Below are 17,764 nucleotides of genomic sequence, written 5' to 3'. Positions count from 1 at the left end.
GGCGAGGCTGGCAGAGTTAAACCAGAAGGGGAAGCCTCTGGGCTCTGGATGTTTCCCAGCAGAATTTATCCAGAAAGCAGGAAAAGAAGAGCTGACAACACTGTGAAGAAATAGAGGCCCTTCCATGGAGATTAAAAATCGAGCAATGACTGCACAGAAGCAGACCTGACCTACCCTTCACGGAGACAGACTTTCAGTTCCAGTGGAACTGGCACCGGGCACTGCAACAGCAAAACCACAGCCAAAATGCTTTGGTTTTCACGCACTGAGAAAGGTGCAGGCAGCTCCCAGTGGCGAGACCACCTGCGTCCTCCAGATCGTCCTGGAGAGTGAATCCAGAGTGTGCTTTGCCCTTGACAGCAGAGATGTCTCCAAGGCAACAGGTCAGCATCACAGAGGATGATATCACAGAGGCCGTAGCCCGTGGCCAGCGTGCCACTGGCCCACAAGCCCGTGCATCCCACACTCCGGATCAGGAGTTGCTGCAGAGAGAGGAGCAGAGCCCCACAGCTCCGAGTCTGCTGGGTTAGAGGCACAGAACAGGCACCGCCTGGCCCTGACCATGCCGTGCGTCCACTACAAGTTCTTCTCCAGGCTGAACTATGATACCGTCACCTTCAGCGGCCTTGACATCTCCCTGGGAGACCTCAAGCGCCAGATTATGTCTCGGGAGAAGCTGAAGGCGTCCAGGTCTGACCTGCAGGTCTCCAATGCGCAGACTGGAGAAGGTGCGTTGGGCGGTGGGTGCAGGGCTCAGAGACCCCCAGCTGGCAGCATTGCAGATGCCCCACAGCAGCCACAGCTGTGGGAGCTGCTCTCTGCTCTTTGTGGGTCAGCCCCAGACAGTGTGAGTCAGCCTGGGGCCCATCCCACTGGAGGGGAAGGGGACGGGAGGGCAAGTGGTGCTGGGGATTAAGTGTGGTGGGAAGTGATGATGGGATTTGGCCATGACCAGGAGCTGTCACTTGTACTGTGTCCTCGCAGAGCTGTTCTTTCCTGATTGCTCTTCTGATCTCCAGATCTTTCCGTTACACACAGGGCAGGCATAGGAAAACACGTGGATGCTGGGCGACGGGGATTGTTCACAAAAGTTTTTGGCAATAAAGATAGAAGAAAAAACTAGACCAGGAATTTCTACCTCCATGGGGTGTTTGGAATTCTTACATGTGGACGTAAAGTGTTGGTTCTTTAGAAATTTGTCTTTGCAGGAGACCTGATGAGATGTTGCGATGACCTAGGAAACCAAATGGATTTTGGGTGAAAGAGGCCAACTTGTTCTGATTGTTGGGAGTCCTCTCACCTGCTCCTTTTCCCATCAGTCACCACCCTTTCTCCTAGAGTTTGGAACTTCTCTATAGTCCATAGGCAGCTGCCGTGTGATTCCTGAGGGGGAAGAGCAGGAAATGGTTTCATCTCAATGATTACTCAGTTTTCTGAAGAAGCACTCTGTCATATGGAACTGACAGTGAAATGTGCATTTCAGTGCTGACCTGGTGTCTTCTGTGCAGGGTGTTTTGGTCTGAGAGAGGTTCCTGCTTGTAAGAACAATGTACTGAAAAATGGGGTACAAATTGTGAAATGTTCGTGTTTTGTGTGTGATCTCTAAGCAAGAGCACCCCAACAGCTTGGTTGGAGAGATGGTGCCTTTGGTTTTCAGCCCTTCCTTCTGATTCAGCGTTCAAAGGTCAGAGCTTTCAGTATTCCAAACAGTGGAGCAGATCCCAGGGAATGGCTGCTGACGGTGCTTTTAAATATTCCATCACATCCAGCCCGTGTGATTGCAGCATAAAAACTGTTCTTCTGGAGTGCGCTTTGCATTTCAAGCCAAAGCAGTTTCAAGTCCAAGAGTCTCAGGCTGTTGTTTTCTTTGGGCTCTGTGTAAATATTGTCAAAAGGCTTTCCTCGTGCTGAGATGAAGGTGGTGTAAGCTAAGGCAAATCCTGCAGAGCTTCAGGCCCACACCATTCCCTAAAGGCTTTTAGAGGCTCTCAACATCAGTGATTGCATTTGATTCTCTCTGCTCTGCAAAATGTGAACGGGAAGAACTCATGGTGTTTAACTGGGACAGCTGATTGCCTGAAGCTCATAGAACTCACCCAAGGTGGCATCAAATTGTGCTTCTCTGTCAGTAAAGGGGTTCTCTGCCATGCTCTGGAATTGCACAATAATAGACATTCGTACCACCTGACTGATTTTTTCTCTGTGTTTATGTTGCTTTCAGAATACACAGATGAGAACACCCTGGTTCCCAGGAACTCATCGGTCATCGTTAGAAGAATCCCTGCTGGAGGAGTTAAAGCTGCCAGCAAGCCCTCTGTTCCGTGAGTTTCCCTACAGCCTTGGGTTCTTTGTAGTGGTTTCCTTGTTACCTTTCTGTATGGAGATTAGTTTCCAGAGACGCTCACACTATGTCTTTCTTTTTAAAGCTGCGGTTAATTGCTGCTGTTATGCGGTAGATTTTAATGGATCTCTCCCAAAGCAGACTTACATTTTTAGTCCTGCTGGGGCATGGGGTGCCAACTCCATCAATGGTGACTTTTAAGATGGTTGTGTTGGATTGGCTCTTGGGATTGGTTGTTCTGAGACCCAATTGGTAGATCCTGTTTCCTCTGCCTGGAGGGGTTCCTTATTATGTGTCTTGGCTTTCTTGCTTTTATAGTACAGACAGGATGGCATTTGAGTGCCTCCTTGCTATTTGTTCCCATCTCAGAAGAGTCTGATAGTCGTGTTTGGCTATTTCTGCACCAGGAGGAGGGGGTAGGGTATTCCTACACCCCAAAGCAGGGGAGTAGAGAAAAGACCAAGGGCTGCCAGCTGGTGAACAACGCAAACACAAAGTTTCATTCCTAAGGCATTCCAGTGAGTTCCCTAAAGACAATATGGTTTAGACAAAAGAAACATCATCCTTAAGTCTTTTGCCTTTTGTGCCAGTATGATAGAGGAGTAGGGAATTCTGTCCGAGCTTGAAAATCACTGAGCAGTTTAGCACCTTGACAAATTCTCCTGGTTATCTTCCTTGGACTTTTTTTACCCTGAGCTGACATCTGTGCTCCAGGTTTTAATTCTTTATTCCTGAGATTTACGGAGGACAGAGAATTGTGTTATTGATTGCAATTACAGATGTTCAGGACTGAGTATCAGATTATTGCTGTCAGTGATGCATTCACAGAGCCCGGTTCTACCTCAGCGACACCAGCAGGGTTTGGATGGTCCTGTTTCCCAGCCTTTTGACAAATCCCCCCTTTCCAGCACAGCCGGGAGATAATTTTAGCTTGCGGTTTTGCCATGTCTTAGTGGTGTCGGTTCTCAATCAATGAACTCTAGAGATGCTGGTCTCTGGATGTAAACTGGGGGCCTGTCACTGCAGTGGTTGTTGCAAGGCTTTCAGGCACTCCCTAGGAAATCTCAACACTGCAGTGTTTTGCTTATAAAGAGAGCCTGGCTCTAGGGTTCATTTCAACACGCGTACTCAGCGCTGTCCTGTCTGTGCATCCTCTGGGTCTGGTTGGATGGTCTCTCTCCGGGTCCTGCAGTGCTGCCCTAAAATGCAAGAAGAGGCGCTGCTGGCATCAAAAGTGGCTTTGTTCACGTAGCAAACTTGCACTTGGAAGTGTCCAGACCACCACTGCTGCTTCTTAGAAACTAAAGGGCTCTGCCTGGTACCTCTTTGTAATGGTTGATGATTTGAGAACACAAGCTGTCATAGAGACTTCATGGTTTCGCTATTAATGTAGCAGAGAGAAAACACTGGAGGGCTTCCTCTTGCACTGTTGTCTTCTGAGTCTGTCAGTCTCAGAGCCATTAGTGAAAAGCCAGAAATGGCACTTGGGTTTGTTTTGGTTTTTAGTTGCACTGAATGCACCAAGAGAGAACAGTTTCTGCATGTGAATGAATTTCCACATTCCCTGAATCATCAGAACATAGTGTTTGATGCTCAGGTTTCATAATGGGTATTCACTGCTATATGTTGGGTACAAGCGTGTACTTAATTTTAAGATCTGATCTCCTTTCTTTCTTCTTTCTAGAAGTGGAACGGAGCCAGTACGTGGAACACCAAAAGCAGTATGTAAAAACACAGCCTCGCACTTCTCTCCGCATTGATTTCTAAATAATGAAGCCTTGTAGGAATTCTCCAAGCATGAACTTATTATATTTTCCAGTAAAACACAGAATATGTTGTAAATAGAATAGATTGGATTCAGCACTGCAGAAATGGAGAAACGCCATCATTTGCACCATTCACATGTGAATAGTGGCATTTGTGGCTGGCAATGTGACAATGCATTGTATTTCACCCAGAATATGCTGGAATATTCCTTGTATGGCTCTATGTCACATGGGGAATGTGCAATTGTGTTTAGGTCTTGCAGGTTCAAGGTTTGCACAGCTGAACACAGTCCCATGCTCTGCGTCTGTCTGTCTGCATCTGTCTGTCTGTACAGCTTCTGCTGTTCTTTTTTTCCTGGCCACTCAGATGGTTTGGAGTGGTCTTTTGCCATTTGCACACTGTATCACTCAGCTTTTGGTTTTCAAGACTACTTTTGCATGATGGTTTTTGAAGAGGATAACAAACCCCACAGAGGAGCAGTTCTTGCTGCATTGATGCTATTTTGCCTTAGTTCACCAGCGTGTGTTGAAACACCAATCCCATGTCTGTAAACAAATAAACGGAACTATTTTTAAAAATACATTTTAGCTGAAAATTGGCAGCTGCCTCTCCCCTTCGACTCCAATGCTGCTGTGAGCATTTGAAAGGCATCCCTCTCTGAGCTGTTGTGGAGCAACGAGCTGATCTGAAGCTGGTGTGCTTATTTCAGCCTCTTCTTATTAACCTCACAGCACTCTTAACGCTGCCAGAGGTTTGGGCTTTGTTGTGAACAAATACAAATGACGCCAGGCTGGAAATGCCTCTTTCAGTCCCACGCAGAGGATACAATGCAGGCTTTCAGAGCAGAGCAAAGGTTCTCTGTGGCTGTGTTTGCGTAGTAGAATTTGACTCTGTGTTTGATTTTCTTGACACAGGTTTATGACTCCTTGGCACCGATGGCTTTGGCCAAACTGATTAAGGTACATAGAGAATATTCTCATTAAAGGCTAAAAAAAGAGGTTTTGCTTCATATTTTTAGATCTGATACTGTGCTCTGTCACTGAGAACTACTGCAATGTGCACAAAACTTTTTTTATGATTAAATTTATGTGTTTTACCTTTACAATGAGTGTCTGTTCTGATCCTGCCCTGTAACAAGCAGTTCCCAAACTGGGAAGAGAGAGGGGGAGAACCTTCTCAGCCTCAATGTTGTGTCTTCATTAGTTTCATTGATTTTGCGTTGTAGACGAGCCCAGTTGTTACAGCAGAATTGAATTGGTGTGAGTGATGGACATTTTGGGGGCAGGGACACTGCCCAGCCAGAATAGAAGCGTTGCTGGAGCTTGGACAATGGCCTGGCTATTTCTGAATTTCTAGTCATGACAGTTCTAGATCCCTTCTTGGAATGTGCCATGATTTCATCAGTTGTAGGACACAAACTGCAGACAAGGCAATGGGATTTGTGTGGCCGTGCACTCTTTGAATGGTGTCCCTGTCCCTCCTTGTTCTCAGGAATGCACCAGTGTGTGTGTGGCACGTAAGCAAATGTGACAGCAGCCGAGTTTTGCTGTGCAGCCAATTGTGGTTTTTGCTCTACCAAGTGTGACTTTGTCTGGGGCAGCACCAGTGATCGCTCTGCAAGAGCAGGCGCAGGGCTGGCACGTTAAATGACGAGTCTGTCGGGTTGCAGAGATGGGAGAAGGCAGAGTTCAATGCAGAGGAGTGTTCCTCCTGCTGAATAGAAAGTTAATTCCAAGCCTGAGAAATCTCCTCCCACTGGAAACTTCTTCCCTCTCTCACTGCAGAAATGAATTGGGGTACATTTTGGGGAAAAGAACAAAATTAATTATTTCAGAAAAATATAGGAGCGCAAGATAAAGCAGCTAAACCCTGTGAGTGCCTCTGCCCTCTCGAGCACGAGCTGGCTCAGTGAGGAAGCAATGGGTTGTAAAAGGCCAATGGCACCTTGGCTTGGATCAGAAACGGCATGACCAGCAGCTCCAGGGAGGTTCTTCTCCCTCTGGACTCAGCACTGGTGAGACCGCTCCTCAAATCCTGTGTTCAGTTCTGGGCCCCTCACCACAGGAAGGATGTTGAGGCTCTGGAGCGAGTTCAGAGAAGAGCAACGAAGCTGGTGAAGGGGCTGGAGAACAGGCCTTATGAGGAACGGCTGAGAGAGCTGGGGGTGTTTAGCCTGGAGAAGAGGAGGCTGAGGGGAGACCTCATTGCTCTCTACAACTCCCTGAAAAGAGGTTGTAGAGAGGAGGGAGCTGGGCTCTTCTCCCAGGTGACAGGGGACAGGAAAGGAGGGAATGGCCTTAAGCTCCACCAGGGGAGGTTTAGGCTGGACATCAGGAAAAAAAAATTCATAGAAAGGGTCATTGGGCACTGGAACAGGCTGCCCAGGGAGGTGGTTGAGTCACCTTCCCTGGAGGTACTTAAAGAATGGGTGGATGAGGTTCTGAGGGGCATGGTTTAGTCATTGATAGAAATGGTTGGACTTGAGGATCCTGTGGGTCATTTACAATCTAGTGTTTCTGTGATTCTGTTACAAGATTTTTGTTTTCTATTCTTCTCTATTCAATGCCAGCTTTGAATGTGGGTCTACTCCTAGTTATTCTTTATGGGTTTGGATGTGTTGTGTAAACCTTTTTTGTTCAAACACATCAGTCAAGTACCTTTAAGGACTCCTGTCAGTGTTATTGGAATGATTTCATAGATGTTGATCTGGATTCTGTTACTGCTGAGGGAAAACAATGTCTATGAACCAACAAGGTGTAAAATGTTGAAAGGTGTTGCTTGCTTTTGTGAGTGAATGTAGACAGAAACAAAACCCAGAGTGGTGGGTCTGAACGAGCGGTATTTGAATGTCCAGCTGATACGCAGTCACGCCCTTAGACCCTGCTTGTACTTGGACTAGTGTGTAATAAAAACAACTTTTGAATACATAAGCCTTTAAGGAACCAGCTGGCTTCAACAAGTGGAAGACCCAGATCTGCGTAAGGTTCCTGTTACGCTTTGTGTGTGAAAAGGACACACTCAGCTGGAAACAGGCCAGGTTCTGTTGTCCGTAGTTAAATTACTGAATAGGATGAAGTTCATAGAGGAGATGTGCACCGCCTGCAGCACCTGTTGGGCAAATTTCTACTGAAAGGAACTTTTGTCTTGCTGAGGATTGTAAAATGTTTGATTCCTTTTAATGCTGCCATGTCTGAAGCTGAATTCTGGCAAGGGAAACGACTCCCTCGACTCCTCGGTTGTGTCCTTTGAATGCTGCAAAATGTAAATACTGACACTTGCATGCATCTTTCTGGGTTAAATGGTGCAGTGGATGTCTGCTCCCTCAGACAGTCTGGATCTGAACAGTCAGTGTGAAAGTACTGGATGGTATCATGTTCTCCATACGTAGCTCCAGTCCTCTTGGAAGAAACCAGGGTTAGTCACACAAGTCTTTATGGATGGGGCAAACCCAGCCTGAGGTCCTGAGTGTCCAAGGATTCTCTTTGCCCGTAGGTGAGCAGAAATAGAACCATCATGAAATGGTTTGAGGGCTCCCAGAACATCTTCAGGATATCTCTCTTGTATGTCAGCAGCTGTTTCCACACAACTTCATCTCACGCTGTGCTGCTCTTTACGGGGGGGGTGAGTTGTGCTGGCTTTGTCCGTGTGGGTTTAAATGTGTCTCTAACATGTGTCCAATGATTCCTTATTTCACAGACGGCCAACCTAGCCGGCGCTGACGCATCTGAAGAAGATAAAATAAAAGCGATGATGATCCAGTCTTGCCAGGACTGTGACCCCATCAAGTAGGTGTTGATAATGTCCAATCTGTCCTTTGAAGATGATGTAAAAATGGTAGAGATCTTTGTTTGATGAGAACAGACACATACATAGCCATGTTTTCTTTTCTTCCCCTAACCTTTTAGTTACGTGAAGACACCTCTGTCATCAAATACTTGGTTCCATTGTGGAAAACCTGGCCACTCCATCAGGAACGGCCCAGACGATGGGGTAAGACTGCGGGGCACTTCTGGGGTCACTGAGCTTTGGATTTTCTTACCCAGGCAGGGAGGAAACAAACCCATGACCTGTTCTCGTAAGAACTGTGTCTCCTGGGGTTGAGGACAGAGGTTACACAGAGATGCTGCAGAGCCCTTCAAAATTCAAGGGATACCTTGAACCTTTATTCCACATATCGTTCTGTGAGCTTTCATGGGGTTCTTAATCTATTTCCATATTCCTGGAAATATGTCTGGTTTTACCTCTTTAATTACACTTCAGGGGTTTTAATATTTGTTGTAAAGCCAAGATGCTTCTGTTGACCCCGTGAACTGAATATTTGCATGTTTTAATTACCCAAGTCTCTGGGTGAGTGTTGGTGCCCTTGCACATCAGTCACTGACTGCAAATGCATGAGGTGTGACTTCAGCCTTCGTACAGAGTTGGGGGATATCAGTCCCTCCAGGGACGGATTCAGAGCCCCGGTTTCAGCTCTTGCTCAGAACTGCGCTGTGAAGGAGGAGCGGGTTTGTGTCTCTGCTCTGAGGGGATGATGAGCTGAGGAATATTTCACCCTTAAGAACATGACATTAAGCCAAGGAACTCGACTGAGTTCAAAACACTGCTCAGGCCTTGGGAACGTCGTGTCTGTTACTACATTCAGGAAAAGAGGTCTTTCAGTCTCACAACCCTTGTGCTGTGTAAAAGGAGAGGATTAAGGGCCTTTGCTGCTGGCAGTAATCGTTGAAATATCATTGGCAGCATGAGTCATAAGACGAGATCTGTCTGCACTTCTGTTCTGAACAGGGCAGACATCCTGGGTCTGTTCCCAGAATGAAGAAGTGCACAGGAATTCCAAGGAGTTTCCTGATGGAGGTGGAGGATCCCAACACAAAGGGGGCTATGCTGACAAACACTGGGAAATACGTCATCCCAATCCTTAATGCGTAAGTAGGGAATTGATTGGACTGAGCAAAAGGGGAGGAGAGAAACAACGTGCAAATGTCTGAGTGGGAACACACCCGAGCTGGCCAGTGTCTGTAATCGCAGGGGAGGAAGCATTGGCATTGTCTCTTAACCTGGGAACCTGGGACACCTTCTGATCTTACAGGCACAGGGGCTGCTGTGGCTGCCCTGGGTGCTGGGTAAACTCGTGGAGCACTGAGGATTATTTCTGCAAAACATGCCAGTGATGCTCACAGTGCAGTCGCTCTCTGGGAAAGTGCATTTTACTTCTGGTTGGTGTTTCAAAGGCATCTTGCAAAATGTAACAAAGGGCTACTGGACTGAGATTGCCTCTCCCTCTGGCTTCTGTCAGATCCCACATTGAAACAGGCTGAACTGCTTTTGCTTCTCCTTGGTGGAGAGTTCTGCAGAGGGAGAACAGTTCCTGGCTCCATGTTCTAGTGCTTAGGCTCTACAAGAGGAGGAGAAGCTGACTGCCTGTGTTTTTGCAGGCTGATGTGGAGAGACTAGAATTCTATCCATTCTCTTCCTTTGATAAATGCAGAGCTTGAGGAAGTTTTCCTTTACCTCTCTAGAACCTTTTTCTTTTTCCTCCTCCACCTCCTCCAGGGAAGCTTATGCCAGAGAGAAGAAGAAAAAGCCTCCCTTGCTACCGGTGGAGCCATCCTCCACCTCCTCAGATCCTGTTCCAGAGGAACAGCCACCGCTGACACCTCCACCTCCTGCCCTCGTGGCTTTCAGACCTCCTGCTGCTCTGGTGAGTGTCCCTGGACTTTCTCCATCTTCCTCTCGGTCAGTTGGAAAGGCATAGAAGTTTTATTTCAACACATGCAGTTATTCTTGTATTTCAGCAGAGCTTGTTTTCCAACTGTGTGCATTTATTCTCAAGGGCTCTCCTGTCCAACTCCAACCAGCAGCATCAGCACCGGTTCTCCCAGGCCCCCAAGGACAATCCATGCCCACAGCTGGTGAGTGACCATCACTGCAGGATTGCTGTAAAAACATTATCTTCAGTTCAAATGAATGAGATCTTGTTCTTTTTCCTCTTCCCAAAGCTCATCCCAAGCAAGGCAGGAGAAGGTGCCCAGCAGGTGGAAGAGCAGGCTGGGAACCGTGAGTACCTACAGACCCTCACTCTCTTACTGTTTGTATCCTGTGACAGGAGGCCATAAGACAGAGCCTCTGCCACAGCTGATTTACAAGGGAATAATTGTGCACAGTTGTGGAGAATGCAAGTGGTGATTAACTTTTAAATGGCTTAACTGGAATTGGCTTTCAAAGAGAGAAGGTGTGCTTGCAGTAAGAGTATTCAAGCTAAACCTCCAGTGCAGGACTGAAAGGAGGGCTCTGGAAAATGAAGGCTTTTTGAGGAAAACATCATTACTTATAAAAACTACCTATAATTAAAGGATGAGATGGAAAGCCACGCCTTTGAATACTGGCTCAATAGGGCAGAAGATATCAATCTCCCGATCAATCACTTGGTTGATACCGATTGAGCAGATACTTGGAAAAGTCTATGCTGTTCTTTTACGAACATTTTTGAATGTCTTCAATTCAGCTGTTTCAAATGGCTAAGGTGCTTTCTCTCCCCTGGAGACAGAGGGTCTGGTTTATCTCTTTATATACTTGTGATCTCCCCTATGCTAAGTACAGGGGGAGGATCCTGTCCCTGGTCCTGCTGGCCACAGCGTGGCTGATGCAAGCCAGGATGCTGTTTCCCTTCCTTCTCCAGTGACAGGACACTGGATACGTAAAGAAGAGGATGTATTTTTCCAAATGAAATTGCGTTGTTGTTCATTTTTGTGTTCTGATAGCGGGTTGGGCTGCAGTTGCACTAACATGTGTCTGACATAAGCACAAGCAACTCAGTCTTTTTCCCAAAATTATTTTGTTGCAGAGGGTAAACATACCAAACTGAAACCGGGTAATTGTTATCCTAAACCTTTCCCTAAAAGTGGTAGGAATTCTAAACTGTTTTTGCTTAAACAGGATCTTCCCCTTTGGCATTTGCAGGCAGGGAACACATTCTCATACTGGCCAGGCTTTTTTCCTTGGTGGCTTTTTGTAATACAGGTCCAACTTGTTTTAACAGGGAAACAAAGATGTCCAAACTTGACAAATTTACAAATGAGTTTCGTGAGGAACCAATGGAATATGAAAAGATTCCAAAGGCGTGGAAACATTAAGTTTGCAGGTAACTACTTTCTGTGTCCATAACAGAAAGGCAGAGTTTCTGGAAGAATCAGGAAGAGCCCTACTCTGCCTCTCGATCATGAGATGGAGTGGATGATCCAAGGGATTAGCAGGGACAGGCATTTCCTATGGAGGTTGCCAGCTCAAACGCGGCAGATGACGGCTGACAGAGAGTTAGAACATGGCAGCGGTTGTTAAGGAGCAGGAATCTTCTTTTCCTGAGTCTTCTCTGTAACAACTAGCAATAGCTGGAACCTGAACAGGGGCAGTTGATGCATTTCCTGTGTCTGCCTATGACCTCAAAGTGCTTTGGAGGAATCACGTGAGAGAAATCCTCTTCATCTCCCTTTATCTCCCGTGGTTCTCTGCTGCTGTGTCTTGTAAGCAGAAACTGAAATGTTATCGAGTTCTTCAGTTGGCAGCTGCGCTACGTCAGTAGCTTTCACAGAGCCACATGGAGAGAATAAAAGATGAAACATGGGAGGAAAAAAATGAGGAGAGGAACTCTTTGGAATTAACTTTTTTTTTTTGTCTGTTGTTTTTTTTTTTTAAGGTCCAAGTCTCCCTCCAGCATTTCATCTCTCTCCAGAGGTTCATATTCCTGCTCTGAGTTCAGACCAGGTTCTCCCTGCAGTCACTCCTACTCCTGAGCTTTCAGTTGTTCCGAATCTCATTCCAACTCACCATCTCCACTGTATCGTTGCAGGGGTAAAGGTCACAAATCTGGCACCAGGTCCAGAACCCATGGTGATCCCTGTTCAAGATCAAGGTCATCCCCCTACAGAAGACACCGTTCACGGCCAAGGTCTCCCCTATTTAGAGGCCACTCTCACCCTCAATGAACAAGACCTCAAGGGGAAGGAGAGAGGAATCATTTTAACAGATATGCAGAAGTTCCAGCACACAATATGAAAGCTCAGAGTGGCAGAGCTGCTGAGTTTAGAGATCCATTGTCAAAGGAAAGATACAGAGAACAGGAATGTAACGATACAGAACGGTACGAGCAGTTTTGCAAGGGCTGGCTTGTTGGTGCTTGCCTTCACTCTCCAGTAACCAGAGAGCATTTTTCTCCACATTGGTTTTGACCACTTGGGACAAGACAAGAAAATATACCATGTGCTTGGGGTGTAGGCAGGATTCTTCCTGTGGACAGAGACCCTTGTATTTAATTCCAGTCGGATTAAGTTTATAACAGCTTTAATCTCAGTGATACAGGACACTTTTTTTTTCCCATTTAATAAAAATGTTATTATTCAGGCATGTTATTAATTAGGACCTTATTTTGAAGAACAAACCACACACAGTAGAAACTAATCGGATTTTTTAATTAGCTATGTTGTGTGTGACGAGCCTTGTCATGTCACTGGACACCATCTTGTTTAGCCAATGCAGTCAACAGCTTCTTGCACCTTTGTTTTCATCCTCCTATTGGATGCATCAAAAAGCTCAGGGAATCAGGGTGTCCCTGGGGTGGGGGTGGCCATGCCAGAGATGTTGCTCTGTGCGCATCAGCCCTAAATTTGCTCACACCGTGTTGGCCCCACGAGAAGCTGGACTGCTTGGCCCCCTTGGCTCGAGCCTGCATCCTTCTCATTTCCAGCAAGGGGAGAAGGTCTAGTTCAGGAATCACTTTGCCTGGAGACCCCGGGCAGTGTGTCACGCAGAAGGAAAATGGCGAGAATGTCAGCTGAAAGAGTTTGGACTGAAAAGGAAGCACAAACCATGAGCTGGCAGGACAGTGCTGGCTGGAATGAGGCCCAGGCTCCGAGTCATCTGGAGGTTCAGCCACAGTTGGCAGGGTTTCTCACACAGGTCACCAAGGAGGGGAGGGTGTCGGACGGAGAGGAGCAGAGCAGAGTTTCCAAAGGCTCAGTCAGTGCCCAGCTGCAGGACTGACATAAAACTCAGAGACAGCCACATCCCTGCCTGGGGTGGCAGAGCCAGGTCACCAGTGCAGGCGCAGCCACGACACTCTCGGGTGCTCACAAGCACAGCCATGGTCAAGGATCCCCTGAGCGCTGGCATGGCCCCTCTGTCCCCCGGTGCCCCTGCCTGGATCCCAGCCCTCTCGCCCACCCCACGGGTCCCCTGCTCGCTGGCTGCTCCGTCCTGGTGCTCCCTGCAAACAAGCAGCCCTCACGCCTTTCTCCCACAGGCACCCCACACTCGGCCATCTCCCCAGGGGCCGGCACGGACCCTCTGCCACCTGACAGCCCAGCGCGGACCCCAGCCCCCTAGAGCCCGGCTGGCCAGACTGAGGCTTGCTGCTGTATGCACACGCTCAGCCCATCCCACCAGTTCTGGGCAAGGTGCAGACCCTCACAGAGCCTCTCGCTTGCCTCACTCAGCCTGGGGCCCCACACGAGGTGGGTTTTTGAGAAACACCGACCCTGAATCGCTCCAGGAGCTGCACTGGGACCCACACCTGTTCCTGACACAACAAGCCAGGGCTCCGTACACACTCTGCTTGACTTCACCAACTGGCACCCATAAACGCCAGACCCCAGGGGCTGGATCATAGCATTTAACTTCACAGACACACAGGACAGAGTGAGCTTATGCAGGGAGATTTTTAAGAAAAAAATTAATAAAAGGCTGTGAACATCATGAGATTCAGCAAAGCCAAGTGAAAGGTCCTACATGTGGGTCGGGTCAATCAGTGGTTTAATGTGTAGAATCATAGAATGTTCTGAGTCTGAAGAGACTCACAATGATCATTGAATCCAACTCCTCTCTGAGAGCTTTGGTCAAATGCTTCTTGAATATTGTCAGGCTTGGCACTCACTTTTCCATTTGTCTAACCCACAGCTGACCCTACACTTCCTTCTCCAGACTCTGTCCCACCTACCTTCCCCCCAGAGCCCCTCCTGGCACAGAGGAGGGTTTTCCTGATACTGACTCGTGGGAAGAATGAGCCCTTGGAAAAAGGCAGCAGTGCTCTCGGCAGTCGTGCTTAGCTCAGAGGAAATTCAGCTCCCTATGGTCATCCCAACAGGGAAACGACCCTTTAGAGAGCAGGAAGGAATCTCCTGGGAAAGCTGCACTGCTTGCACACCCTTCCCAGGGCCCAGTGTATTTCATGCAGACGCAAGGACCTGCACCCTCCCACTCCAGCCCAGCCCTCTCCCAAACCCCCATTTCTTCCTGAATTCATTAAAAGAGTTGAGTTTTTGCTTGGCAGCGCCTCTCTCTGCCTGTGGTCATTTGCACAGTGGGAGGGAGTGGGTGTTCCCGCAGCCTCTGCCCACCCGACAGGTACCTTAGCTGGGCTGGAGATGCCCCGAGAGGATGGGGAGATGGGGCATCTCTCCAGGTGGCGGGTGCCAGTGGGTGATACCACCTTGATTGGCATCAACGCCAGCAGGATGGGAACCTCCATCACTGCCCCACTACCAACATCACTATCATTGCCTAGCACCAGCACCACTGCCCTTGAGCTGGATCCGGCCACGGAAAGGAGCTGCGGCCACCCTGGGAGGCCAGGCTGGGACTGGCTGAGAGCTCGCACGCAGCCCTCAGCGGGCAGAACTGGCCAGGGCTCACGTGCCCAGATCCTATACCTGGCAGGGCGCTCACTGCCCAGGTCACTCCAGCCCCTCTACAGCCTCATCTCTTGCTGTCTGGGCGTTATCTGGAAAAACCCTCTGCCCACGGGAGAGCCCTGAGCCAGAGGCACAAAAGTCCACAGCCTTCCCATGCCAACTGAGGCGAGAGGATGCAAAGTACAGAATTGCAGATGTATCCTTTCTCCTTCATCGACAGCTCTGAGCCTCCCAGAAGCCAAGTCCTTCTTCCCAGGGCCAGGCTGTCCTTGTGTTTCTTTACTGCAGCATGAACAGGAGTTAAGTGTCCAGGAAAAAAGCACTGCCTCATCCCATTACAGCATTTCAATATCTACAAACCAAGGTAGTGCACTTTCAAACTATAAAGACCGGTTGATTAAATCGAGAATGGAATTCTCATCACACGTCCTATGGGTCCCTCCAGCCTGGGCCCCAAAAAGCCAGTGACAAGGTGATGGAGAGCCAGCAAAAGATGCCACCTAGGGAGGCTCTGTCTCCCCTAATGATTAGATTTGCTGCTGCAGATCAGAAATCGCCCCTGTACCGCTCAGGGCATTCCAGCATCCCTCTGCAAGGACAGTAACGATCCAGCCACGAAGCTAAGGGACCCCCTGAATCCCAGCTGCCACATACACTGTGCCATCTTCCACCACATTCCGTCAATGAACAGCGTTCAGGGCTCCTGCAGCTCACCACGGCTTCGATAAGCGTGCTCCGACTCAGGGCTCACCAGGGGAGCTTCTCAGCACTTCAACTTTGCTTCAGGCTTGCTTGGAGCACGAGGCTTCATCCCTCTGCCTTGGCCCCAGCAGAAGGCGGGCAAGGGGCAGGTTTGTGAGTGGTTTGATGGAAAAGAGCTTGGTCACCTACCAGAGATTAAAACCCAACCAAAGAAAGAGACCAGAGAAACTCTGTTAGAGAGGAGCAGAAAGAAACATCAGGGCTGACCTCTGTTTAACTGGGGGGGTTTGGGATTCTGGAGACTGGAGCTCCCAGAGGACTCAGCTCTCCAAATGGAAACATCCTTTAACTTCAGATCCTGATCCTGACAGGAATATTACAGACTGCCCCACCTCTGTTTTGCAGTTACCTTGAGCGTTTGCTTGTCCCTGTCCAGTTCTCTTCTGTGATCCCAAAGTCTGTTGTAATCTGACAGCGCTACAAACAGGCAGCCAAACCCCTCTTCCCTCAGAGATGGGAAACTGCAGTCACAGACTACGCAGGCACCAGGAGAAGCCTTCGGGTCTGGGATAGGATTAAAAAGGGAGGACTTGCGAGCATCTGTTTTCCACAAGATGACCCCATCCTCCTGATCTGGGTCACGTAAGGGAACTTTGTTCTGGCAGCCAATAGAGAAAATGGCAGTGTGACCACAAACCCATCCAGGCTGGGGGGAGGGACTCCAGCTCCCAACATGCCTTGAGGGAGGAAACCAGCCCCCAACATGCCTTGAGGGAGGAAACCAGCTCCCAGCATTCTTTGGGGAGGGGATCTGAAGCTGTCACCGTGCTTTGGGGAGTGTTATAAATTTAGCCCAGTAAAAGATAGGAATTGGTCCAATTAGGTCGAATCAGAATTTATTAGCAAGAAGACAGACAGGCAAATACAGCGCTGGGCGACTGGGGAAGCCCTTCGCTTCTCCACAGTGCGCCCTCACCCCAGCAGACCTCGACTTTTATAGGCTCGCGTGTCTCTCCTTGTTGCTAGGCCTTCTCCTTTACTTCCTCAGTAGACATTGGCTGTCTCGAAGTCACAGGACGTTCCTCTGTGCATGTCTCTCCTTGTTGCCAGGCCCTCTCCTTCACCTCCTCAGCAGATATTGGTTATCTCGAAGTCACATGATGTTCTTCTTCTTTTTTGTGGTTTTCCTCCCCTCCAAAGCCCTGGTTGGAGTCGATGATCCAGTGGGTCTCTTCCAACCTGGTTATACTATGATTCTATGATTCTAAAACATCATGTTTACCTTTAACTTAAATGCTGCACAAAGCGGGGTCCATTACTTAGAGCAAATACAAAACGCTATTTACAAGGGTCAATGAACAAACTATTTCAAAGGTTCATCACACCTTCGCAGGAGTCAATGAACAAACTTTCTCTTGAAGTTTATCAGAGGGAGAGAGTCTGATTCTGTCACCGTGCTTTGGGGAAAGGGTCTGAAGCTGCCCAGGGAGGTGGTTGAGTCACCTTCCCTGGAGGTGTTTAAGGGACAGGTGGACGAGGTGGTGAGGGGCATGGGTTCGTGTTTGATAGGAATGCTTGGACTCGATGATCCGGTGGATCTTTTCCAGCCTGGTGATTCTATGATTCTGTGATTCTACAAACTCTGCCGAGGTCTCTGTGGTGCCGGGAAGCAGAGCGGCAGGTGCCTAAGCGACAAATGTCAGCGTTAGCAGGTGGCAAGGGGTGCCCTGGGGTAGTGAAGTGACAGCCTGGCAAGTTGCTGCTTCAGCTCCCCAGAGAAGATCCCTTTGGCTGGTTCGCTTTAGCCCTTCTACCAAGGGCCTGACTTTGGAAGACAATGTTCACACAGGCGGGTGTGGGGGCATTCTGCAGGCTGCCTGATGTCCCTGTCCAGGCAAGAAAAGGATTGCCAGCTGAGTCCTGCCAGAGTTTCTTCCACACTCCTGAGACAGAGTCTGCAGATATCCCTCTGGTGCACCACTGCCTTCCGCGGCAGGAGGCTTTGCTTTTCAAACCTGTCTTTCTGCAGGTGTTTGCTAGGTATGTCTGTGATGAAGCACGTGCCTAACGCATTCCAGTTCTACGTGTAACGTCTTCTTCTGGGGGAAAAGGCAAACCCACAGAATGCCATGAGAGATGGAATGCTGGAAAGAGGCACAGCAGCTACTCGGATCCATCAGGAAGTACCCTCCTCCGCGAGACATGCTGTCCGGGGTTTGTGGATCTGCTATACCTCTGCCTGATGCGATGCCACCAGCGTGCCTGCTCCCGC

The 17,764-nt window shown here is 48.6% G+C and overlaps 2 protein-coding genes across 2 annotated transcripts; both read left to right on the top strand.

The window, feature by feature from the left end:
• The first annotated feature begins 562 nt into the window (after positions 1-562).
• Positions 563-4,101, top strand: LOC138725326 (E3 ubiquitin-protein ligase RBBP6-like). Its single transcript, XM_069866122.1, has 3 exons — positions 563-728; positions 2,222-2,321; positions 4,026-4,101. Exons 1-3 carry the CDS (start codon positions 563-565, stop codon positions 4,099-4,101), a joined length of 342 nt encoding a protein of 113 aa, XP_069722223.1.
• Positions 4,102-4,212: 111 nt separating this feature from the next.
• LOC138725325 (E3 ubiquitin-protein ligase RBBP6-like) lies at positions 4,213-10,224 on the top strand. The gene is made up of 7 exons (XM_069866121.1): positions 4,213-4,245; positions 4,990-5,067; positions 7,805-7,893; positions 8,014-8,098; positions 8,894-9,033; positions 9,662-9,809; positions 10,108-10,224. The coding sequence occupies exons 1-7, from the start codon at positions 4,213-4,215 to the stop codon at positions 10,222-10,224; spliced, it is 690 nt and encodes a 229-aa protein (XP_069722222.1).
• Positions 10,225-17,764: the final 7,540 nt, after the last annotated feature.

This window comes from Phaenicophaeus curvirostris, chromosome 11, assembly GCF_032191515.1.
Source record: "Phaenicophaeus curvirostris isolate KB17595 chromosome 11, BPBGC_Pcur_1.0, whole genome shotgun sequence".
Taxonomy (NCBI): domain Eukaryota; kingdom Metazoa; phylum Chordata; class Aves; order Cuculiformes; family Cuculidae; genus Phaenicophaeus; species Phaenicophaeus curvirostris.
Note: the sequence above shows the minus strand (reverse complement) of the source record. Positions and strands in the feature narration are given on the sequence as shown.

What these genes read in the sequence shown, in the direction of transcription:
- LOC138725325 (XM_069866121.1), top strand. Translation starts at nt 4,213, where the DNA reads ATGGAGAAACGCCATCATTTGCACCATTCACAT. An exon ending in CTTTGGCCAAACTGATTAAG is followed by an intron (nt 5,068 to 7,804) that starts GTACATAGAGAA and finishes CTTATTTCACAG; the next exon opens with ACGGCCAACCTAGCCGGCGC. An exon ending in CAGGACTGTGACCCCATCAA is followed by an intron (nt 7,894 to 8,013) that starts GTAGGTGTTGAT and finishes CTAACCTTTTAG; the next exon opens with TTACGTGAAGACACCTCTGT.
- LOC138725326 (XM_069866122.1), top strand. Translation starts at nt 563, where the DNA reads ATGCCGTGCGTCCACTACAAGTTCTTCTCCAGGCTGAACTATGATACC. An exon ending in CAATGCGCAGACTGGAGAAG is followed by an intron (nt 729 to 2,221) that starts GTGCGTTGGGCG and finishes TGTTGCTTTCAG; the next exon opens with AATACACAGATGAGAACACC. An exon ending in GCCAGCAAGCCCTCTGTTCC is followed by an intron (nt 2,322 to 4,025) that starts GTGAGTTTCCCT and finishes TCTTCTTTCTAG; the next exon opens with AAGTGGAACGGAGCCAGTAC.